Source organism: Ctenocephalides felis, unplaced genomic scaffold (genome assembly GCF_003426905.1).
Source record: "Ctenocephalides felis isolate EL2017-DRISC unplaced genomic scaffold, ASM342690v1 CF-g0.4_SCAFFOLD_01886, whole genome shotgun sequence".
NCBI lineage: Eukaryota > Metazoa > Arthropoda > Insecta > Siphonaptera > Pulicidae > Ctenocephalides > Ctenocephalides felis.
In genome coordinates, this window is record NW_020538040.1 from 90,301,304 (window position 1) to 90,328,441 (window position 27,138).

Consider the following 27,138-nt stretch of genomic DNA (forward strand, 5'->3'; position numbering starts at 1 on the left):
CATACGTAGTAAGTAAATAAGTAACATAAACCTATAGTAGGATGGTATAACACACGCACACACACACACACACACATATATATATATATATATATATATATATATTTATATGTATATATGTATATATATATTTATATGTATAAATATATATATATATATATATATATATATATATATATGTATATATATATAATATCATATATATATATATATATATATATATCCTTTTTTCTTGCCTCGCTTATTTCTACGTCCAGCACAAAAATCAGTTTATAATTCAATGTTGGAATAAAGCCGAGAAAATTGAAACGAGTCGAGAAAATTGAAACGAGTCGAGAAATTTGTTTCAAAAAATTTTAACAATCGGTGACAAATGGATATTTGGGTAGCATAGAGTCTCTCAGAATTAGGAAGCATTAAATATATAATCAAGTAATTTCAACTTTTTTATGATAAATATAAAGTCTATACTTTTCATTATAATCTTAAACCTTTTTTAAGTTAAATATAAAAGCAGTTTAAATGTATAGGGGGACTAGGTAGGGTAGGGTAGGGTAGTGACAGTCGTCATAACAGCTAAAGTATACTGACAATGAGTTTGAGGTAGGGTCCAAATGGCGAAAGATTAAATATGATTGTTGGATCAAGTTTACATTATTGTTTTCAGTCACTGTCTTATATTTATGTGATCTGTAGACTGCATTGATTTTAAAGAGTCAGAAACAAGTTTTGATATTAGAATTCTTCTAATCATAAGTTTGTTATTTTGCTATAATATTAGTAGTTATTTACCAGCAATTAGTTTTTGCTTAGATAATTTACTTCAGTCATTATCAAGATTTGTTTTCAAAAGTGTACTTTGTGATCTGTTTGTCTTGTTTTTTTCTCCCGTCCACACCCCCAATGACGGTTGTGACACTCGCCCTTTTCTTGTTTAATTTGATTTTATAACTAACCCATCGTATGTAAGGACAGTATTTCAGTATTTCCACGCAGACAAATGTTCAAATTACGATTTGATCTCTCAGCCAACTGGTAAATTGCCAAATTTATGGCTGGTAAAAAAAAGTGGCACAAGCGTTAATGATTAAATTTTATATGAAATGAATTAATCCGAATCTATCTTATAGATGTCTCATGACTTTTTTTTATTTTTCAGAGTAAGATTTAAGCCTTCAAGATGTCTTCCGTGAAAGTGGCGGTGCGTGTGCGCCCGTTCAATTCGCGGGAAGTGACGCGTGAATCAAAATGCATTATTGAAATGTCTGGAAACACAACTGGTGAGCAAATGTTTTTTATACCGACCCATATGAATTTTTTATTTGCTTCTCAAATTCAACCCACGATAATGACGGCGTATTTTCGGGAAGCTCATTTTTGTTGCATCGAAATGGATTTCGTCTATTATTTGTCAAAATCTATACTCATCGTTTTCAAAACAGTGAATATGTTAAATTATTAATAATGTACATTTGTTAACAATAATTTTATAGTAAAATTGCATTGGTCTTTTTTTAAGTACAAAAGTGATCATACTACAATATAACTTCCCCAATTTAGCTGATCTAGGATTAAAATTTTTGGAATGCAATTGATTGTGGTAGTATTTTTACTTTAAGTATAAAAATATAATTTTTTTATTAAAATTCTAAAGTTTTTGCTTGAAATTAGCATTATGGTAAATAGTTATTTTAAGTATATTTTTTTTGTCAAATATGTGTTTTATAAAAAAAGTTACGAAAGGTAGTATGAAAGTTATTTATATTTATACAGCATTTGAACCAAACAGACGTTGTTTATTGATCAAATGAAGTGATCAAAGATTTTTTTGTTCAATAACCAAGCTTTCAAGTATTTTATCTATTTTCTGGTATTTATATACTGTACTTCTGTCAACACTAATGATAAGATTTAAATTTATTCTTAAGTTTGATGTTGTGTATCTTATTGTTAGACGAAACGGCTCTTTCATAGTATAACGAAGACAGTCTTTAAATGTATTTTACTTTTCTATTGTTAGTGTATTACGATGTAAGTAAAATGAAATAATTTTATGAAAACGGTTTATCAAAAGCAAGAGCTGAAAGGTATTTTTTTTTAACTATCGTTGAACATATCACTTTGATAATATAAGTCTACTAATCAAAATAATTTATGATAGTATCAAAAATATCATTTGTTAAATGAAAATCGGAATTATTTTTTTTGAGACTTCCAGGCAAAAAATAAGTTGGAACAAATTTATTAGAATGTGAAAATCTTAAGATAAATAATCATTACTTAAAATCGTTACGTAAATTCTAGTTGATTATTATCGGTTTTATTGAGTTATTGATCTGATCAATAATGTATATTATCCAAATCAAAATTTCAGCAACAGTTTTTGCAAAATTTATATATATATATATATCTATTAATATAAAATTATAATTATTGCTATCTATGTTGCTTATGTAATCTGAAATAATTTAATTTATTATATTAGTGTAATTATTGCATTAAGTTGATTAACTTAACCATAACGCGTGGTATTTATTTCATATGTTGTTTCCTAGCAATCATAAATCCCAAAGCACCGCCAGGTACCAAGGACGCAACTAAAAGCTTCAATTTTGATTTTTCGTACTGGTCGCACAATGTGAGTACTATTAACTGACAGTTACATGCATGTTATGTAATAACTTAGACTGATAAATCTATAATATGTTCATATTTTACAGCCAAAAGATGAAGATTTTTCATCACAAATTATGGTGTACAAGGATATCGGCGAAGAAATGCTGCAGCATTCTTTTGACGGTAAAAAAGATTTAATTATTTAATTATCATCTATTTTTAATATCGTACTTTACTATGTACTTTTACAGGGTATAATATTTGTATATTTGCTTATGGCCAAACTGGTGCCGGAAAGTCATATACGATGATGGGCAAGCAAGAAGAAGGACAGGAGGGTATAATTCCTCAAATTTGTCAGGATTTGTTTGCCCGCATTCATAATACAACCAGTGATGAGCTCAAATACTCAGTAAGTATAGATTTTTGAAAATTTGTGATATAAAAATTAATAACATATATTACTGGAATGTAGCTTATATTTTCCAAAAATCTCGCAAAGAGTTACTTTTCAAGGGTATATCTATGTTTCGATTTTATTCTTTACATTTATTTCTGCACCTCCTGCAGGTTGAAGTTTCGTATATGGAAATATATTGCGAAAGGGTTCGCGATTTATTGAATCCTAAAAATAAAGGTAATCTAAGGGTACGAGAACATCCTTTGTTGGGACCGTACGTAGAAGATTTATCAAAATTGGCTGTGACTTCTTACCAGGACATACATGATTTGATTGACGAAGGGAACAAAGCCAGGTAATTATTTAAATTTATTGTTTATTCAGAATTTCAATAATAGAGTTGATAATCTAATTATTGAATTTTTACAGAACTGTGGCTGCAACTAATATGAACGAAACCTCATCCAGATCGCATGCGGTCTTTACAATATTTTTTACTCAACAACGACATGATATTCAAACAGATTTGCTAACTGAAAAAGTATGCTTAACTTACTTGAATTATAAAATTAATATATTCAGAAGTTTTTTAATACATCATAATTGACACATTATTAGGTTTCAAAAATATCGCTCGTGGATTTGGCTGGGTCCGAAAGGGCAGATTCAACTGGAGCTAAGGGTACACGACTGAAAGAAGGAGCCAATATAAACAAATCGCTCACAACCCTCGGCAAAGTTATTTCAGCATTGGCGGAAATGGTATGATATCAATCGTTTTATAAAATCGATCATTTTTCATATTTAAGTCAAGTTTGTTTTTATTTTTTATTAAAATATATATTTTATTACATCCTCTCTCTTATTAGTATGTAATAAATAAAATAAAATTACTAAAATTGTTGGGAGTAAATATATTATTATTATATTTTACAAAATTATATAATTTTAATCATACTTACATTATTAGTTGTTCTTACTAATTTACTTATTGGCTATATTAATTTTAAATTGATGAGTGCGCGTTAATTGCATTATATATATATATATATATATATATACATATATATATATATATATCTGATTTTACTATAGTTTGTAATTATATTTTTTTACTAATTTTAATATTGTTTCGATTTGATATGGCTATCTTTCTTGGACATATAGTCGGTAAGTTTTAGTAGCCATAAAATTTTAATTCCATCTGAATGTCTTTTAAATTTTGTTTGATAGATTTAATTGGTAAAAAGATTAATATTATGATGTTGTTGAAAAATATTATTTATTAGAAAATACTTTCATAAATGATTTGATTACGTAAATATATTTCACTTCACATTCGAAATAGTTATTTGATGTGCGATCTTGAACTTTTCAGGCTACTAAAAATAAAAAATCGCGTAAAGCTGATTTCATCCCATACCGAGACTCAGTATTGACATGGCTGCTTAGAGAAAATTTAGGTGGTAATTCAAAGACCGCTATGATTGCGGCAATTTCGCCTGCTGATATTAACTACGACGAAACGCTCAGTACACTCAGGTATGTTATTTTATTGCTAGTTAATAAAAAATATAATTAACTGATAACAATAATGCATATTGCATCGATTGATTACTAGGTATGCAGATCGTGCCAAACAAATTGTATGCAAAGCTATTGTCAACGAAGACGCGAACGCTAAACTCATTCGCGAGCTCAAAGAAGAAATTCAAAAATTGCGAGAATTACTACGTGCCGAAGGCATCGAAGTTCTCGAAGGTCAGTTACATAGTACAAAATAGTAAATATGTTTAATGATTTATATTAATTGCATTTATCTAATTTTATCAAATTCTTTTTATATTACTCACTAAATCGTATGTATTTTTATTGCACAAAATGATCGGCTGATAGCATTATTAATTTGAAACATAACAGATATTATATTTAAATGTCATATTGATATAAACATTAGTTTATGATGAAGATAAATTAAAAGCAATGAAAGTTTTATATTAAGTGAACGTGATTATTAATATAGTTAACAAGTAGAATTATTGGGATCACTTTATAATAAAAATATTCTAGTTTTGTATATTCTTATAGTTAATAATTACTGAACGTAAGAATCTTAATTATAATAATAATGAGTTCTAATAACATAATGTGATTAACCCCTTAGTGCATCTCTCAGTGACGTATATGGGCAACGTTTGGGGAGAATTGTGCACCTCCGCGAACGCCACGTTGCTCTAATTTTTTGTCTCAAAATATTACGCTTTGTATGGGTCTCATGGGTCTACAGGAATATAGGGGCCGATTCTGCCGTAAAATAGACCTATGTTATGACTAGGCTTTGTTATGTAGTAGTTTTCATAGAAAGTGTTAATAAAAACTGTCCATATCTTATGTGGTTGCAGTCAGGCGTTATATATAGAATACCTAACCTTGAAAACGCACAAATGTCAAAAAATCGATGGTATCATAACTGGATCTTTGAGATATTTGAGATATAGACTTGATAATATATGAGTGAAGTTGCATTTCATGTATAAAGCGCCTGATCGCACACCAAATACATGGCATTTTGACAGTATTTAGTAGCATTTTGTATGAAAACAGGAACGTAACATAGCCTTGCCATAACATAGATCTATTTTACGGCAGAATAGGCCCAGTAATTTTTCAAATATTTTAATTTGTTGATGGATTGTAGATTATTTCCATTGATTAGTTTATTGAGTATGATTTATCTCGTGGACTTTGGCAAGTAGGCATCTTGTTTTTAAATGAACCATATGCAATTATAATATTAATCTTTTTTGCATAAATATACTTAATTGCAAATATTTTTTTTTGTTTCTAAATTGAACAAATTGTGTGCTGAGGGGTTAAAAATCCACAATTTTCTAAAGTTCTTCTGTACGAAATGTTTACGGGCGCCGGTCAAGTATTATTTTTGATTTTTCTTGGAAATTGTGACTAGGTTGTGCAATAATGTTTTGTTGTTATCGCCATAGGGCCCGATGGTAGAATGGTGTGTGAAAAGAGAGACACCAATAGTAAGTAATTTTATGCTGCTCATGTTATCATGCAAATGTCTAATTGTACCTTTACTTTTACTGTACCCGTACAAATCCCACATGGCAATAGCTCTAGTCTCAGTATTTTTATCAAATGCCGCTTCGCTTTGTGTATTGAGAGAGCAAGACACTTGTATACAATGCTGTTTGATTGTTAATTACTCGTACTCATTACAATGACAGTGGCTTCCAACCGATTCATTTTGTTGAACAATAGTTATACGAATAAAAATATTTGTATTGTATTAACCTTTCGCTACGGATGTCGTCCCTGGACGACATTTACATGTCGAGCTGTGTGTACGGATGTCGTCCTTGCACGACATGCTGTTTTTGTCTTTGCTTCAAGATAAATTACTATGAGTTAAAGTATCGATCCAGTCTTTTATCGTTAGTATACTAGTGTGCTAGTTTATTAAAAAAGTAATTCTTGATTTTTTAACCCATTTTTATTGTCAATCATAGAGATGTCTTAAAATATTTCTTTGTGTCTGTACGTTCAGTAGTGCAACTGAGCGTCACTGTTCCCGTACAGCAGCGACACTCCTGCGGAAAGCACTCCCGTAGCGAAAGGGTTAAAGAATCGAGAAAAGCACTTTATAACACATGTACAGGTCTAAAAATATTTGTTTCTAACATACATGGTTCTTATTTGGTTCTTAATAAATTTCAAATTTCTGGATAAGCGTCGTAAGTACAAGCCGCTTGTTAATATAATGTTACAAATATAAGTTCAACATGATCTTCAAACTAAAAGCAATCAAATTTATTATTAAAAACAATATAAGACAAATATTACGTATGATAGAAACAATAGACAATCATAGATCAAAAACTTATTTTATTTATAAGTTCAATCAAAGTACGTATGCGTAATTCTTTGTTAAATTGTAACGTTTATATACAGATGACATTGTCAAATATAATTATATCACTGCGTCAAATTCACTAAACCTTATTATTCCGATAAAGTATTGTTATTGATGCTAAGTTAGTATCATTATTTTTATTGTTTTTTCTTTGACTTTACTTTTTCTTTTCTTGAATATAATGGTTGGAATCTACTGCATAATAATATCTGGTATCATATGATACGATTGCATTTTCCGTAATTTCACAAGTATATATTTTAATATATTTAGCATTGGAAAATAATTTAATGTGGCATATTGGTGGAAAAGAAGACTTTGCATAGTACCAGAACATCAGGAAATGCGCTTCGGCTGCCAGTGAACAGAACGCAATTGCATTTTCAAAATTTTATTTCAGATCAACCATTTTGAAATGAAAAGTGTGTTTTTCATATTTTTGGAAAAAATTAAAATATATACCATTCTATATTTTTGGATACAGTTCTGTATTATTTTGTTTTAGTTTTGAGAAGGCAACTGTATAAGTAAATATAGAAACTTGAATAGTATTTTTTTCTTTTTTGTATCTATACATAATATTAATCAATTTATTGTTAGTGTATTTATTATACCTATTATATACCTAGTATAATTGTTCATTACTTTAAACTAAAACTGTAGTTTCATAATCACGTAGCAAGAATTATTTACAGAAATTCCGTAAAATATTTATTAAGATTGTAATGAACCTTTGCAATATCTTTCCTTGCAGTTTCCTTCTCGTGAGTACTCACCTATAGTCTATATGTTTTTATAATCATTTCATCTAAAGCATTGAACTGCTTTTCAGCGTAGCTTTTTAGTACTTTTTTTGAAATTTTTGATCCGGCTACTGTACTTCTTGTATAATGAAATTATTATTTTGATTATAATTTATAATGTCCAATATAACTGTAAAATGAAATTTGTTTCAGAATGCGAAGGCATCAAGACAAATAATAAACTTATATCCGATAAAGAATCAAGAAGCAGAACAGCAACTTGCGCTGAAATTGCTGTTGATCAGTTGCAGGCTAGTGAGAAATTAATTGCTGGTATGTTTCCCATAATAGATTTTATTTATTAGTGTGTTATTTTTGAATATTTCTTTTAGTTGTTATATTTTAAATTTTGATGTTAATAAATTTATAGTGAGGTTATGAAGAAGCGATTTGATTTAAGCCATTTTTATGGCTGCTGACTCTTTTACTATTTTTAAATTGTATTATTAATTATTTAACTCTTAACCTTGACTTTAACTGTAGTTTAACTATTTTATTAATTAAATGCAATTTTTTTATTGATTGCATTTTTATCATAACATGGTGTAGGTAGATATATAATATTATATGGAGTTTATATAAAATTATTATTTTTTCCATATAAGGAAACTCAACGATTTCTGTATTTTTTCATAAAGTTAAATATTTTATAATCATGTTTATTCAGAATTGAACGAAACGTGGGAGGATAAATTGAAACGAACTGAAGAAATTCGACTCCAGCGCGAAGCAGTATTCGCTGAAATGGGTGTAGCGGTCAAAGAAGATGGAATAACAGTGGGAGTTTTCTCACCGAAGAAAACTCCACATCTTGTTAATTTGAATGAGGATCCCAATTTGTCGGAATGTCTTCTGTATTACATTAAAAATGGTGAGTGGTTTGTATAATTATTATTATTAGATAATCACCTACTGTTCTCTGAGTTTCATGATTTTTTGCTTATTTTTATTAATTTTATTAACAGGAATTACACGAATGGGCACTTCCGAGGCGAACGTACCTCAAGACATTCAATTGTCCGGATCGCATATTCTGCAGGAGCATTGCATCTTTGACAATAAAGATGGTGTTGTAACACTCATCCCACATAATGGCGCTTTAGTTTACCTGAATGGCAAAATGCTAACGGAACCTGAAGTTCTGGTCACAGGCTCTCGAGTCATTCTTGGCAAGAATCACGTTTTTAGGTAACGTATTTCATAAAACTTGATATAAAAATAAATTTGAGATAAAAATAATTGACTACATTATTCTACATTATAAATAGTTGGATACTAGAACTCACATATTTACAATCTCATATAACATATATACATTTCATTATAGGTTCAATCATCCGGAACAAGCACGCGATAGAAAAGAGAAAAATGCTTGCGCTCTAGAAACATCAAGTAAGCGCTTAAATTTTTTTATTATAAATTTTACTAATAGCCAGACTTGGATGTGATACTTTTGATAAATTTATTGTATTTTTAACTATGAATTTTTTACCATAATTGTAGCTACTATGGAGACCGCTGATTGGAACTTTGCACAGTGCGAATTATTGGAGAAACAAGGTATTGATTTAAAAGCAGAAATGCAAAAGAGATTACTTGCTTTAGAAGAACAATTTCGGCGTGATAAGGAACAAGCTGATCAAGAATTTGAAGAGCAAAGAAAGGTATGAATTGAAATCATATATTATTAAATTATTATCAAATTTTGTACTTAAATTCTTATATTACAGAGCTATGAAGCACGCATCGATGCACTGCAAAAACAAGTTGAAGAACAAAGTATGACTATGTCTATGTATAGTTCTTATTCACCAGAAGATTTCCACAATGAGGAAGAAATATTCGGTGAGAATTATTTTTGACATTTGCTTAGTAATCAAATCCAAAAACAAAGCTACTTATATCTCAAATAGAAATATAAATTAAGTTGCTGTTGTTAAGAATAACAGCATTTTAAAAGATCTTGAGAATGTATTCATAATGATTTTACTTGGTGGTTTTTAAGCAGTGAATCCATTGTTCGAGACTTGCTGGACTGCGAGGGAAGCAGGTTTGGCTGCTTGGGCGTTCCGTCGTTGGAGATATCACCAATTTACTTCACTGCGCGATGATTTATGGGGCAATGCCATATTCTTGAAAGAAGCGAACGCGATATCTGTTGAGCTAAAGAAAAAGGTACAAAAATGAATTTAACATTTTTTATGTTTTGCTATATGAAGAATTTTAAGAACAATTTTAATTAATAATCAGTGTTTTGTATAGCTTTAGATTTTAGATTTCCTAAAAAAACAAAATTTTTCATACATATATATAAGTGCATCAGCACTTACATAGTTAGATATAAAGGAAAATGAAAAATGTTTGATAAAAGATTTTAATGTAAAATATACCTCCAAGCATAAACTAACTATCTACTATGACTACTTGATAAATTTGGTTATTGAAGAACATTGAAATGAATTATATAAATAAAACTCACAGAATTTTTTTTAATAGATACCAATATTAGTTATTCTAGATTTTATATGAAATTTTATAAAAATATCCTTTTAAAGGTACAATTTCAATTTACGCTATTGACCGACACGTTATATTCACCGTTGCCACCTGAATTGGGAGCAAGTTTGGGCGGCGAGCCAGATGAATTTGGTGCTCCACTGCCCAGAACGGCAGTAGCAGTGGAAGTCACTGATACGAAGAATGGTGCCACACATTATTGGACTCTAGAAAAATTACGGTAGGGCCAACTAATGTTTGCTTTTATTGTTCTCAATTTATTTATTTTTAATATTTTATAGTATTGTAAGTCGTAGCACTTATTAACACGCACAACACCACTTCATCATGTAACATATTTATGCGCAGCATATTAACAAAAGTCCTCAAAGGCATAAGATTCTGAAAATATTAAAAATGAAGAATTATATATTTTTAGTTCCAATTTAACATGTATATGATTGATACATTTTTTTCTAAATTTTTTTTTTCGCATGCATTATAGAGGCCTGTTAGAGCACGTGCTCAAATAAATGATAAAATTGAAAGAGTTGTATGAAATATTGAAACTGCTTGTCTGCGTGTTTAAAAACAATTATTTGACATCTGGAACGGTAAAAATTCCACACAATGAATGTTTTCATAGTTTTAACTTAGAACTAAATTATGATTCTGAAGTACAAGCTTACATGTAAGTTTTCTATTGCTTTAAGTCACATTGACTGTTGTCAATATCATTAGAGAAAAGCAAAGATTGTAATTTTTAAATAAATTTAAATTTATTATATAATCATTCATGAGGGACATATTTATTTTAATGTCAATTGTAAATTAAAAATCTTTGAAAACTCAACTGATTTTGAGCGTATTTAAATTAGCCAATAAGTTGTAAATAAGTCGATCATCGTGTCTGTATGTGTATATGTGTGTAGTCACCGACTTGAGCTGATGCGTCACATATACAATGCTGAGATGCCATTGTTCGAACAATATGAGTCTCCTACGGATAATAATCAAGATGGGCAAGTCGAGCCCGTGCTCCACTGCTTTTCGGGTTGCGCGCCCGGTTCGCGCGTCGGACTCAACCTGGGAACGCTAACGCTCGCTAACCTCTTACCCACGTCGAGGTGAAAAATATGAAACAAAATTTGTTCAGTAAACTAATCACCGCCTTATTATGATGAAGCATTGTCAAAATGGCTAAACAAATATGATGACGTACTTTTTATTGTTTATATTGAGATAAACTTTGTTTATCAGATTCAAATTCATTGTTATAATGCATTATGTCATTAACATATATTAGCTTTGTTAGGTGTTGTATGGATTTATCAATTATTACATTGTTCAATTTGAATCTTTCAGGCAAAGTTAACTTAGTGTAAACTATATTAATGTTATCATATTTTCAATTTTACACTGGCTTTGATTCAAAACAGCATTCATGTTTATCCATCCAAGTTTGCTAAATAAAAAGTACGAGAAAGAACGCGTTGACTTTTCAAGACTTTTCTTTTAAAGTGATTGCTATTAAATACTGTTAAATATTGAAATATATAAATTATATGAAAAACGTATTTTGTGTTCAAATAAAACTATAATTCCTAAATGGTCGGAAAATTCCTATAAGATTTTATTCTGTTTATTTATTTTCTAATATGAATTATAAAAAACATAGGGTAGGGCGGGGCACAAAGGTCCAATTTGACTTTGAGAAATTATATTGTGAAAACCAAACCAATTACATCATAACAAAAACAAAGATTAAACAAACAACTATCTGACTATAATCAGTAAAATTCCCAGCTAATTTATCACAGAAAAAATGTGTTTTTTTATTTTTTATGGGTGCATTTTTTACAGAAATAACACTGCAAATAACCTTGATCTGGTATTTTGTCAGAAATATCTATCAGCAGAGTTGGAATAACTATTCATTCAATTTATCTCTTGTAAAATTGATTTTTCAACTTAATTTACTTTTTTGCTATGCTTTTATGCTATTAGCTTTTATGCTATTTTGTATTTTTTACACCTTTGCCAAGGTAAATGTTAATTTGGTCTTTTTCACCCCTCCCAGGAATAAGCTTTTATAGAGGTTACTTAAAAAAACTGTTGAATCTAACTTAAAATTAACAATACATTTTATAGCACAAACAAATAACGTATACTTAAAAATTATATTAAGGTCTCGTATACTTAGCAATAGTTTCTCACAACCAAAAAAGCTAACAACGAAAGAAAATATTTTTGTTACGAATTTTCAAATATTGCCGATTTTTTCCCGACAGCAACGTTGTATGAATCAAGGTGATGGCAGGTTATATATCTTTTTACCCCTACTTTCAAATATTCTTGTTATAAAATTCTTAATTTTACTGGTTTTCGAGATATTGATGGTGCACCTTTTTACTCGCGGACCTTTAAGCTCCGCTCTATCTTACATAATTGAACTTTGGAATTTATTATAAAAAATATGAGTTAACGCCATCTTTAATATCTTTTTTGTTGATAGCTTTGCAATTCAAAATAATTCTATATACAAGCGCATGTAAAAAAAATGCTCTTCACTTTGCTTGTTAAGTGTTATTTGAATAAATATTGATAAGTAAATTATAAAATTATCTATATGTATTATATATTATGTACATCGTATTTATTATGAATCTGTTCATATAAAATTTATTTTAACTAAATAAGTCTATACATTTATTATTTATTTTAATTAATATATTCATATCATGTTTTATTTATAATATTATTGAATTGTAAATGTTTGTATATATGCTTATATTCGTCTTATTGCCTTTGAGGTATCAGACTATTATTATTGTATTATCATTTTTCTTAACGTTGCATTTAAACATAAAAATAAGAAGCCAGTGTGACAATAAATTTGCATGATCCATATATAAACTAAAAAATATGTTACATTCGGTAAAATTTAAAAATATTTTTCACGCTCATCTTTCAGAATGGTTTTGTTTGATATTTTGCTTATTTGCATAATGCATTAATTTGTAAATTCTTAGTGTGCACTATGTTATAAATGTATATAATATAGTATCATTAAGATTTATATATTTAATTAAATCCAATTAAATATTCTTGTGAAAAACGTGCAGAAATTTCTGCCGTTTTGATTTAATATCTTATACCTTTTAATTAATTTAACTATTTCGAAGTATAACTGATTCGCGTTACTTACATATTCAACAAAATTCTTGTTATTTTTATAATCAAGAAAAATTCTATGCATTTTTTGCGAAGTAGAAAATCGAAGTGATGAGATTTTTAATTATAATTTGCACTTTTTCTATTATTTAGACAAAGGCTTGAGTTGATGAGAGAAATGTACCACAATGAAGCCGAGTTATCTCCCACATCACCAGATTACAATGTAGAAAGCTTAACCGGCGGTGATCCGTTCTATGACCGTTTCCCGTGGTTTAGAATGGTTGGAAGGTAACTAATTACCCAATTTTATCGTGTTGAATCTTATGATAGTAGTAACTCTGCACATGTGATTATTTCAGATCGTTTGTATATCTAAGCAACTTGCTTTATCCTGTACCTTTGGTGCACAAGGTAGCAGTTGTCAACGAGCGAGGAGATGTTCGAGGTTACATCCGAGTTGCTGTTCAGCCGGTATTAGTAAGTATCAGTTCAGCATGTATTGCATACAATATACTGTCGTTTAGAAATCAAATAAAAAAAAACTTTATCCATCATTGATTTATTTATATAATAATAACTGTCACATGGTACTTTTTAATATTTATAACAGAATTAAAATGATATGCAATGAAATATTTTAGGATGAAGAAAGTGCAGATTTTCATAATGGAGTAAAACAGTCAGCAAAAATACTATTCGATGATGAATTCAAATCACAAAAAATACCCTCCTTGGGTAAAATTTTAGACGACCGTTATATTGAGGGTCAAAACGACTGCATCAAAAATGATGGTAAGAATGATTGTTTTTTTATTTAAATTTGAAACTTCTTGCTCATTTCAGTTTATTGTTTGTTTTATAGAATTAGAATGTGATGCAGATAGCGGACGTGGTGACAGTAGTGTTTCTTCAGAAGTGCGCGAAGAAGATCCAATTGGAGAACATCTAACAGTTGGAAAAGAATTTACATTTCGCGTCACGGTGCTGCAGGCAACTGGAATATCGCCTGAATATGCCGATATATTTTGCCAATTCAAGTAGATATATTATTATAATACATAATATATTATATATTGTTTTGTTAGAATTACACTAAAATAATTTTTTGTGCTTGCAGCTTTTTGCATCGACATGAAGAAGCTTTCTCCACCGAACCCATTAAAAACTCAGGCGGTTCACCTTTGGGTTTCTATCATGTACAGAATGTCAGTGAAATAATTTTCAACATTTTTATAATTATAATGATTTCTTAGGAGATTTCATTATCTTTTTCATTTATTACAGATTACTGTGCCTGTGACTAAATCATTCATAGAATATATAAAAACGCAACCGATAATGTTTAAAGTATTTGGACATTACCAACATCATCCTCTGCATAAGGTGAGCCAATATTGTCACGTATACATAAACTAATTCAAAAATGGCTTCAAAATAACTTAAACAAAGCATGATTATCAAAGCTGCATTTGCGAGCACCTAAAGTCTGATATTATATCTGAAACTTTTTAAAACTATTAGAAAGTTTATTGCTTTGTTATTTATTATATTTGTGATTAACAATTATTATAAGCTGTGTCTTTCTATATACCCTTCAGGATGCCAAATTAGATTGTCCTGCTAGACCTCCGCCACGTCGTTTGATGCCATTGTCTATTCCTATCAGCCAACCCGTTCGCAGCCCTAAATTTGGACCATTACCATGCCCGCCATCCAGCCATGTTTTGGCCAAACACGATATTCTTGTCTGGTTTGAAATTTGCGAACTGGCTCCGAATGGGGAATATGTGCCTGCGGTAAGCTTCAGTTGGGTTTGCCAATATAACATAACGGCCGAATAAAAATTTAAATCGAAATTTTATTGGATTAGGTTGTGGATCACAGCGACGATCTTCCTTGCCGTGGACTATTTCTGTTGCATCAAGGCATCCAAAGACGCATCAGAATTACTATCGTCCACGAACCATCGTCTGAAGTCTGCTGGAGAGATGTCAGAGAATTAGTTGTCGGTATGTTAATTTTATCATAATAAATCTTGATTAAAATCAGTAGATATCTTCAAAGTACAATAATTATGTAGAAAATACGTAGTAATAAATAGCTGCATTAATTCTTAATAGTTGTAGAAATTAATTTCACATTTTCGTCATCCAAATACCTTCAGTTGGTTTTCGTGCCTTTATCTGTAATTCAAAAACAAAACGATTTGATTAGGGCAAGAATCATGTAAACCTATTTTTCTGAAACCGCAGAAAGAAGCTATTATCCATTGTATTCTACTGCCTCATGCATTGATAGTGTCATGCAAAAATCAACTTTTCGAAAAGTTCGAATCCGTCATGAACTTCTAAAGGATACAAATTCTTTTCGGCTAACGGAAGGTATGCATACAAGTCTTGTGAATGCGCCTGACCTATTCACGTTGAATGATTAATTCATCTCTTGATTATTAAATTGAATTCGTAATTTGCTTATGTGTTTCTCTCTATAACACTTCTAACAAACTTATGAATGAAGACTCATTACTTACTTCGCCATAATCATGCCCATCAAAATTTCTGACCGGAATGTTTTACTTATACGTAGTTATGAATTTAGAAAAATCTATGGTTACGATGGTGAATGCTATTGCATGCAAATATTTCAAATTTCATTGTCATTAAGTATTTTCTTAATTGCTCATTCGACTGTTTTTAGTATCTTACATATAAGTATCAATACTTAAATAGTGACATTCAAAAATGCGACTAAAGATTTAAACTATGTATACACTTGATGTTTTTAATTACAACCGTACCACTTACTTGATTCATTTTCCATCATGCAGAAATAGTTTTTCTTATTTCTTTTGTTTTCTTTCTTGTTGTTATTTTTATTCGCTTTCTTGTTTATTTCAATTAACTTCCCGAAAAAGAAATTTGAGTTTTTTGACGTTTCAAGGCATTGATCTGAATCGTTTGAAACCACAGTTGGACAAAAAATATGTGTGTATATACGTGAATAAAAAAAACATTCGATGCAACTCAATGGGAACTTGCGATTATTAGTTTTGCGCTACGATCGGTCAAGCCGATTCTTTATAATTAATAGAAAGGTGCAAAATACTTCGCTTCACTCAATACGTCTACGTCTAATCTTAAAAGGATTTTTAAAAGTCGAGGGATATTACTGGGTCATCATGATGGTTAGATGATTAGTTTTTATAATACATCTTACAATAAATAATGTAATAACAATTACTAAATCATCATAACAAAAAAATGCTCTAATATATTCGCAAATAGTTCATAAAAAGTGTTGCATAAGAACAACGCGAGATTCAAGTGGTTTAATTGCTTTGAATTTATAAAATTAACTATAAATTAAACTAAATTATGGATTTAAGGATTATTCCTATAGTCGCGAGATATTATGAAATTTAGGCCACTTGAATAGCTCGCCCAGAAAACTTACCCTTATCATACTTATGATGTTTGTTGCAATGCAGGTCGCATTCGCGGCACTCCCGAGCCTGCGGACGACGATGATGATCTAGACTCCTGCGTGCTCTCACTTGGTTTATTCCCTGGAGAACCTCTGGAAATTCCTGGGGATGACAGGTGCTTCTTCCGATTTGAAGCTGCTTGGGACAGTAGTTTACACAATTCCGCACTTCTCAACAGAGTTACTCCATGTGGTGAACAAGTTTACATCACGCTTTCTGCGTATCTAGAGGTAAGGACAAATACTTCTAGTTTTAAGTCATTGTAACATAGATCAAAACATAAGTCAAACTTTTGATTTGCAAATTCAATATGGAAACTTTGCACTTAAATTTGCATCATAGATACTATTCTATTAAATAATCTTAACAAACCTTATTATTGAAATCAGATTAATTAATAACAATCTATTAACGGAAAATTTACAGTTATTAAATGAGATCTATACTGTTTACAAAATAATACTCGTTATCAGACGAAAGTTGAAAATCAGAATGTAAAGTATACATAAGTAATCAAACAAATATTATATTACATGATAAGACAATAGGAAATCAGATTTACCTAATGTTTGTGGTCATTTAACTCAGTTTATAGGCATGTTTTTCAGTTTGTCATCCAATTTAATTATTCATGTGCGGTTGCTATAAGGTTTTCAACATTTCAGTTGGAGAATTGCGCTCGGCCCGCTATTATCACCAAGGACTTGAGTATGATAATTTATGGCAGGGATGCTCGAACCGGCCCTCGTTCGCTGAAACATCTCTTCTCTGGTCAATATCGAAACCCGGAAGCAAATCGTTTGTCCGGAGTCTACGAACTATCGCTCCGCAGAGCCAACGAAGCAGGTAGTCCAGGTTTGTTTTTAAAAGACCTAGTGGCATGAATTTGACTTTGTACTTTTTCAAATGCTATTTCTCAAATTTAAATGCAGTGTTCTATGCCACGATGTGTCTATTATATGTTCTAATACTTTACTCAGACAATGTCGTATTTGAAATAATATATATCGACTGCTCTGAGTGGGGAAGGATTTCATAGCTTAAATTTACCAGCACTATTAAATTTTCAATAAAATTTATCATATCTATCACTTTTCTACTATATAACTACTTCTAAGTAATGCTCTATCAAATAAAATCTACTCTTACACTATTAATGTTACTTTATATTTGCATGTTTCAAGCGATTAATTTGAAAGAAAAAGATTAAAACTTGAAGGAGTATATTGTTTACACTGCTTTAATTTGATTTATCAAATAAAACACACTTTCTATAAGAGCTTTTATTTCTACATCCACACATTTGGATTACGTTTAAAATATATTCAGGTGTGCAGAGACGCCAACGCAGGGTTCTGGATACAAGCTCTACCTACGTGAGAGGTGAAGAAAATTTGCACGGTTGGCGCCCGAGAGGAGATTCCTTGATATTTGATCATCAGGTAATATAGAAGATATAGTAAAACGAGACAATTAAATATTATCATGTTTTAATTTATACTTGTATGTTGTTTCTAATAGTGGGAGCTGGAAAAATTAACTAGACTAGAGGAAGTCGGCAGAGTTCGTCACTTCTTGCTGCTGCGAGAACGTTTGGGAGTTGACCAGCTTCCCAATCGTACAGAATTCACAAAAAGCGAGAAGGTATAGTAAATGATAGTAAAACTTGCATATGAATTGTATATGAATTAAAATATACCTATTTAGTGAGCTTATATTTTGTGAGCTTTCAATATAATAAATATATAAAAAGAGTTATATATTTAAAAAATCTATTGAGATCAAATAAATTATTACTGATGTCGGTTTTACAATAAAAGATATATAACTTGAATAGGATTTTAATTTGTTGTAACAAATATGTTATTAGGAGGTATGTAACATGGTAGCACGTGCATCCGCCTCACCGGCACCTATTCTGGAACCACCATCGCCACTTGATTGCCCACCACCAGCACAAGAAGAACGCGAAATGACCGAACGCGAACGCGAATTGGTGCTACGATGTGTACGTCTCATCCAGGGAAAGCCCGCTCAGCAGAAAGATGGACAAAAAGAAAACGCATTACTGTCAGCGCAGGATGCTTCTCCTGGTTGTGATGAAGGATGCGCTGATATGACAGCAAGTATGATCAGCGGTGGATCGATTGAATTATGCTCTCCCGAAAGAGATGCTGGTAAGTTGCTCTAATTTTTTGAATTATATAGAATATGCATTTCATGTCCGCTATAGCGCCACTTAGTTTATGCCGTCGCTATGGCGGCATCCGAGTTCAAAGGGTTAATATTATAATATTTGTCACAATAGAATATTTATTGTGTTTTATCGTCTTATCGTTTCATAATATAATAATTTCCGCATTCTGTTATTTCAACTTATTGAAAATTATAAAATATTATTTCTATTATTTTTTTAAGTAGATTGAAATACTCTTTTATATTAATAAATTTCTTATCGGTATATTATTATCGAAACAACATCACAAATTATAAATATTATAAATATTATCCATTTTATCTTTTACAAATTGCAAATACCTTACATAAACCTAAGTAATCGAAAACAATGTAATTTTATTATGATGATGATTTTGTACTTTTGTATTTTATCAATGTTACAAAATGCAACAACTGATGTAACATCAATTATCAAGACCACAGCGTTACTATCATAAAAAAGTATAACTTTTAAATACGATTATCGCTAATTTTTAACTTATTGTAAAGTAACTGACAGAAGTGCATAGATAAATCAATTAAAGATTCTGCAGGTATGTGCGGCTGGGAGGCACCCGCGCCGCATTCAGCAGCATCGACTATCATCGGCGGACCACAACAATTGCAGCAACAGCAGTCCCAACAGCAGCAACAATCGCTTCGTTTGTATGCACCCGATATTGAAGAAATACGCGTCTCGCCTGCAGTCGCCCGTCGCGGCTATCTAAATGTTCTCGAACATGGCATTTCTGGATGGAAGAAACGATGGGTCACTGTGCGCAGGTATTTCTACATTAGATTATTAATTTTTAACTTCCCGAAGGAGAAGTTTATGTTTTCATGAAAAAAATCCTATTCGCTAATTTTGTTTTCTCGACGTTTCAAATCATTCTGAATCGAATGAGACCAAATTTGGAAAAAGTATGTGTGTGTGTTTTCTCAAAAACGGCTGGATCGATTTCAAAAATTTAAAAGCCATTTGATGTATCTCGATGAGGACTAGCGTTTATCAATTTTGCGCGACGATCAGCCAAACCGTTTCTTTGTAAATAGCAAAAAAGTGAAAAAAATTTTGTCCACGTTTGAGTCCGCAATTCTGAATCGATTTTAAAAATTCAAAAACTGTTTGAAAGATATTGGTTGGGAATCGTGCTGATTAGTTTTTGGTAAAGATCTTCCGAGCCGTTTTCTTGTAATAAAGTGTTAAAAAAAATTTTTTCGACGATTTTCATCATTTTTTTTTTGACAGTAGATACCAAAGTCTTATAGATTATACTGAAATATTACGGTCCTACGACAAGTCGTTTAATTTTAAAAATTCGTCATACTTTGCATAAATTAGTATCGTTTTTTGGCGTTTGTCAAAATTGGACCTTCCATCGACGGTTTCTCAGAAACGACTGGATTATCGTTCCTCAGTTTTGTGATGATCAGTCGAGCCGTTTTTTGTAATTTAGAAAAAAAAGTGTTAAGCTTTTCGTCGACATTTAAGCTAATACTACCGAATCGATTTTAAAAAATCTGTTCAAAAGATATTAGTTTAGAATGATACTGATTAGTTTTAGGTGAAACTCTACCGAGCCGTTTTCTTGTAATTAACTGTTGAAAAAAAAAATTAAGCCGATTTTTATGGATCTTTTTTTGGCGATATGTATCATGGTCTTATAGAACAGACTGAACTATTAATGCCTTACGACAAGTAGTTTAATTTTAAAAATTCATCAAAGTTTAAGAAAATTAGTAGTTTTTTTGACGTTTGTTAATATTAAAATTAGACGATTTACTTGGTATAACGATATAGTACTTGGTCTTAATGAACATACTACACCATTAAAGTCCTACGGAAACTGATTTAATTATAAAAATGTTTGATTTTTGAAAATTTGCTTTTAGAAAATACTCCGAATGAACGTGTTCGGTCGTTTTCAATTATGTGTAGTAAATCCACTCGGAATACTTTTAATCACTCATAAATTAATTTATTTTCTATTAATTAAGTCGATTATTTACACAAATCGGGAAGTTCATGTAACTTGCCTCAAGGCAAAATACCAATACCAACTAGTTTATTTAATTATTAATGTATTCAGTATTGCGATAAGGCTCGGCCTATGTGTCGTAAAAATGTCGTAGCCGAGCTACATGAAACCGCTATATTTTTGAGACAGACGAGACCGAACTGAACATTTTACGTTCAATATCTGATTGGCGTCTATAATCATTAATATGTTAATGTGTTATAAGTTATCAATCCCCATTTTTTATTTGAAATGATTAATATTTATATAGTCTAATTAGCACAGCGCATAACTCCAATTTTATTGAATTTTTTTAAGGCCTTACGTATTCATCTACCGTTCCGACAAAGACCCCGTGGAACGGGCTGTAGTTAATTTAGCAACAGCACAAGTGGAATGCTCAGAGGACCAGGCGGCGATGCTACGCGTTCAGAACACGTTCAGCGTCGTGACCAAACACCGCGGGTATCTGCTGCAGACATTCGGTGACCGCGAAGTTCACGACTGGCTTTACGCCATTAATCCGCTGCTTGCCGGTCAAATAAGGTGAGTTCTAAACTATCTGTACCAGTATGATCGACTGTTATGTTCAAGCAATAGGTACATAACTGCAGTTAAATAATATATATATATATATATATATATATATATATATATATATATATTTGCATAGTTTTATTGTCAATCAAAATAAAATACATTTTTAAGACAATGTGATGTTGGTGTTAATGCATTAAGAGATTATCTTCTATGAGATATCTCACTTATTTTTTTTATTTTTGACGTTTTATTTGAGATCGTATGGCCATTTTTTTTCAATCTACGTGTGGGATATTTCTCGCTCAATTCTTTTAAATATTTGTTAGGGTGACCTGGTTGTTTTTCGTGGTATTTTTTGCTTCTTTCTTTTATCATCTTTTTTTAGGTTTTTATTTTTAGGTCTTTATGTAGGGTGTCATTTGTAACATACCAGGGTGCGTTCACAATGCATCTTAAAATTTTCGATTGCGCTACTTGTATTTTTTTTATATTTGAATTGCTAGCGCACGCCTATAGCTCAATGGCTTATGTCCAGATTGGGATAATTATTGTTTTATATAAAAGAAGATTGTTTTCATAGCTCATATTTGAACTCCTGCCAATTAGCCAATACAACTCTTTGAACTTCTTCTCCATCTGTTTACTTTTCATTTTGATGTGCGTTGACCAGCTTAACTTTCTATCGAGATGAATCCCAAGGTGTTTTACACTCTCATATTTCGGTATTTCTATGTTGTTTATTTTTACACTTGGGCAGTCCAGGGTTCTTGTTGTGAAGGTTATATGGCTAGATTTTGTTTCATTTATTTTAATCTTCCACTTATTGAGCCACTTTTCAAATTCGAAGACATATTGTTGAACTTTTGACGTTGCGACGGATGCATTTGTATGAGTTTCCATGACAACTGTATCATCGGCAAAAGTTCCAATTATGACATTGCTATTAGTTGGAATGTCGTGCGTATAAATGAGATATAATAGTGGCCCTAAAACACTCCCTTGTGGAACCCCCGACTTGATGTTACATAATTCTGATGTTTCTGTTCCAACTCTAGTTCTGAATAATCTGTTTGTTAAGTAACTTTTCAATAGTAAAAATATCTTGTGCGGCAAAGAATTTTTTATTTTGATGAGTAGGCCCTCGTGCCATACTTTATCAAATGCCTGTTTGATATTATTAAATATTGCTGAACAATATTCCTTTCTTTCTATTGCCTTTTGGATGCTATTTACTATCATATGACATTGTTGTATTGTGGAGTGCTGGGTTCTAAACCCGAATTGATGGTAATGTATATTTTGACATTACCTCAACGATCATTTCAATTTTTTAGTTTATTATGTTAATATTTATCATCACATTATGTGGAATGAAGCGTATTTAAACGTCAAGGCGCGTTATTTACATTGTAATATGAAGCAGTTACAAGAACAAGAACTTCTCATTGTAAGACTACAATTTCTCTTTGCAATTAGTAGTACCTTCCTTTTATTTAACAGAATACCTATAACCTGCATCATACTTTAAACGGAGATAGCTGTTTATCTATAGCAATATTACTGTCTTATAGTATTATTAATGCGACAGTTTGTTCAGTTTTCTATAAAAATATTTCAAATCGTAGATCTCATAGCGAATTTGTCTGTTTTCAAACGTTGAGTTGTCTGATTATTATTATCAAAAGGAAGAAATCTAGGAAGTTTGGTCAATTTATGTCTACTTATAGTTTTAGCAAAAATAGGTCTGTAAACGTTATTTTGTTAGTTAGGCTCTCATATAAAATTGCAATAAATGCTTCTGATTCTTTTTGAGATACACTTTTATTTCATTTCAACACTATCTTTGTTTTTTTGCTTCTATTGCTTCTATAGAAAAACTTGTTCTGCCTTGTTTGCTTCGACATTTTTTTGGATAAAGAGTTCTTTTCCAAAAAAATAAATTTCTATCACCATTCTAAATAAGTTTTTACTAAAAAGTTACTTTCTGTCTGAAATTTCGATATTTTCTGTAAATTATTCTCAGCTATTTTGAGTAAACTACTTTATTCAAGTACTACAAATATCTAATAATATTTTTTCTTATATCTACAATTACAATTTAATGGTTTTACTGTCAAAATACAACACTACAAAATGTAAGTCGCAGTTACGAATTTTTAGTAGTCTATGTCTATAACGGAAATCTGTAGATTAAGATGGGAACTTTCCGGTTTATGATCAAAACTAAATTTTATGGGTGTATAAGCTAGTTTGTTTGAAATATAGAAACAAAAAAGCATCATTGTTTTAAAACTTTGTTTTTAATTAGTGTTTATATATATTGCTACGTAAATTCAAGGTGAGCAAATAACAGAATTATTTTTTACAAAATCTTTAATTTATAAAGAAAATTATAATTCGACAAGTTAAAAATAAACTAGAGAGTGAAATTTAGATTTTATCTGTACAAACTAATATTAATTTTTATCTATAAAGAAAATACAATATTTAAATTATTTTTATAGTTATTCTATTATTGAAATAAATTAATTTTTTTATATTTAACTTCCCGTAGGGTGAGTTATTGCAATCGACCAAAAATCGAAATCGAAAATTTTTGCATTTCTCCACGTTTTGAAGGTTTCTCAGAAATACCTCAGAAAAAATGGATGTGTGTGTGTGTGTTTTGTGTATCCACATTTTTTTCGCCTACGTTTTCGGGTGCACGGATCAACCGATTTAAATGGTTCAAAAAACATTCGATTCCTATCGATAGGGAGATGTGCTGATTAGTTTTTGGCAAAGGCAGGTCCAGCAGTTACGGAGATAAAGAGCAAAGAGTGCAAAAAATAGAAATCGAGTTTTTGAGAGAACGGAGCATCCGATTTGAATGATCTAAAAAACATTCAATTAGTAATGATTGGGAAAAGTGGTTATTAGTTTTTGGCAAAGGCAGTCGCAGCCATTTCAAAGATACAGAGCTAAATGTGCAAAAAATTGCAGTTTTTGAGAAAACTAAGCGTCCGATTTAAATGATTCAAAAAACTTTCTGCTTGTTTTAACAAAATAATTGATTTTTTTCGAATTTTTTTTTTTTTTGTATATCGAAAATAATTCAGATTTTCATTTTAATTCTGTTCTAATATACTTTAAACAAATAATTTCAACTTTGCAATTCAGTTTACATTATTCTTATAAATAAATATTAGACAATGCTACAGTATTTATAATAATCTATTTAAAACATTTAATATTCTTCGAACATTTCGTTACGGTACGGGAAGTTCCAGCAATTTGCCTTAATGCACGATGCCATACACCACTAGTTAATAATTAATGTAATATAATAAGTCTGTTTTTAAGAACAAAAGTATGTAACACAGGAATTCATTTCTTACTCGGCAGGTCGCGCCTGGCGCGTCGTTCGGCGAACCAGCCCAGCAGCCAACAAAACCAAGCCAGCCAGCCCGCTGTTACGCCACCTGCTCCGCCGACGAACAAATGAGACTTAATCACCATGGAGTCGGTGCTCGTCTATTGAAGACCATCGCGTCGATGTTTCCAGCGGTCACCAGGGCCCGATCCGCACGCGAGCAGTAAGTCAGATCTCATCTTCCTCCGGCTCATGACTCATAAATTACATATTCGACCAATTTGTTTCAAATTGAAAATTATTTCTTTATACCATATAGCTCAAAGGCGCGATGAGATATACTCTGAATGAGATTTGTATGATTTCCCAAGGAACGCAAAATTTATATTTTCAAACATTCAATTCAATTTGCAATGATTTAATTGCTATGACACGTAACGATAAGTTTTTATATAGACTAATTTCTTCAATACTCAAATGTTTTACGCAAATCATTATTACTATATGAATATGTATGTATTAGGTTGTCAAATATCTCCCTTCCGCTTTTTTGCTCTTGGTTTATAATACAAAAAGGCGGATATTTGACAACCTATTATATTAAGGTGGTCCTTAATATGAATATTTTCCAATTTTTATGCTCCCAAGTGCTCAAATGCTTCCAAAATGATAAAAAAAATTCTGAACGTTTTAGCTCTTAACATACTATCTTTAAGATAGTCCCCACTCCAACAAAAGTTTCTTATGGAAACAACATGGGTAAAATTCCATTTGTTTTTTAGAATTTTATAACTTAGCGACAAGTGAATCAAAATATTGAAAATAACATTGTATTTGCTTATTTTCATCATAAATAAAAAAAAATACAACAAAAATTCGATATAATTTATAAAATAAGTATTTATTAAGGAAGAAGAACCAGGAAACTTTGGTTGGAGTGCGGACTATCTTAAAGTTAATATTAAGAGCTCAAACTTTCAGTCAATTTTTTCAGTCAATTTGGAAGCTTTTGATCCCCTGGGAGCAAAAAAATCGAAAATACCATATTAAGGACTAACTATACCACTCTAATATATATATATATATATATATATATATATATATATATATATTAATCTCTCTTAATTTGTGTCTTTTATAATTTTCATGATTTTAAATATTGAATGATCTGCTTCTAAGTGGCTTGTTTCCATTTCTTGGCGGAACATTATTTTATTGCTTGGGGTCTGCGTGAATTATATATGAAAGTCATAAATTATTATTAGATTTTTATTACTTATATTTTATAAAAATCGTAGATCATATTTAGTAAAAATATATTTTGTTAAACACTTATGAAATATTTATAAACTGTTTTGTATATACTTTAGCTTGTAAGTAATTATTATTGATTTTATATATTATGATATTCCGTTATGTATAGTATTATATTTGAAAGGACGAGGACTATGAAATGTGACTTCTGAAATAACCCGACTTCATAGTGTGTTATTCTAAAAAATTTATATTTATAAAAGAAATGAATAAGGTTTAAATATTACACATTAAACTGTTTCGTAATTATTGGTTATATGCAAATACATGTATAACCTGTAACAATATAACTAATTGTATATATGATTAAAATATTTGTAATGTTAAAAATTGATATAATAATACTATTAATAACAGCATTATATATGAATATATATATATATATATATATATATATATATATATATATATTCTTACCTTAGGCGAAATTGGTACTTTTAGTATGTCAGTTACTTATGTGAAATAGGAATCTAGTCAACAAGCAAAATCATAAAATAGAATGGATTCTATATTATATATATTGAGACCTTTATGAATAATTATCATGATTTAGCGTTTTTAAAGAACATGGTAATAGTTTTTTCTACATTTGTTTATCTCAAATTCAATTGCTTTTTGCTGGCAGAATTCTCTTTACTTCTACTTATAAAAAATATATATCGTAAGAAACAATCAAAATTTTATGTGTATTGTAAAACGCATTTTGAATGGATGAGTTTTTCAAAGGATGACAGCTTTATGTTTTATTGAGATTTTATTAAATAATATTATTATGGTAGAATTACGA

The 27,138-nt window shown here is 30.4% G+C and overlaps 1 protein-coding gene across 1 annotated transcript; it reads left to right on the top strand.

Moving 5' to 3' along the window:
* The first annotated feature begins 1,165 nt into the window (after positions 1-1,165).
* On the top strand, positions 1,166-25,427 carry LOC113378791 (kinesin-like protein unc-104). The gene is made up of 35 exons (XM_026619384.1): positions 1,166-1,280; positions 2,556-2,638; positions 2,721-2,799; positions 2,868-3,028; positions 3,187-3,371; positions 3,446-3,557; positions 3,635-3,778; positions 4,395-4,558; positions 4,638-4,777; positions 6,019-6,060; positions 7,907-8,026; positions 8,421-8,624; positions 8,719-8,941; positions 9,081-9,145; positions 9,257-9,417; positions 9,484-9,598; positions 9,762-9,928; positions 10,309-10,490; positions 13,577-13,714; positions 13,786-13,903; positions 14,068-14,218; positions 14,289-14,463; positions 14,544-14,631; positions 14,711-14,809; positions 15,025-15,222; positions 15,297-15,435; positions 16,914-17,140; positions 17,576-17,765; positions 18,240-18,352; positions 18,432-18,554; positions 18,781-19,087; positions 19,682-19,719; positions 19,774-19,910; positions 21,464-21,691; positions 25,070-25,427. The coding sequence occupies exons 1-35, from the start codon at positions 1,181-1,183 to the stop codon at positions 25,167-25,169; spliced, it is 5,016 nt and encodes a 1,671-aa protein (XP_026475169.1). The 5' UTR covers positions 1,166-1,180; the 3' UTR covers positions 25,170-25,427.
* Positions 25,428-27,138: the final 1,711 nt, after the last annotated feature.

Coding starts and splice junctions, on each gene's coding strand:
- LOC113378791 (XM_026619384.1), top strand. CDS start 1,181: ATGTCTTCCGTGAAAGTGGCGGTGCGTGTGCGCCCGTTCAATTCGCGG. Junction 3,779..4,394: donor TTTCAGCATTGGCGGAAATG/GTATGATATCAA, acceptor TGAACTTTTCAG/GCTACTAAAAATAAAAAATC. Junction 14,632..14,710: donor GTTTCTATCATGTACAGAAT/GTCAGTGAAATA, acceptor CATTTATTACAG/ATTACTGTGCCTGTGACTAA.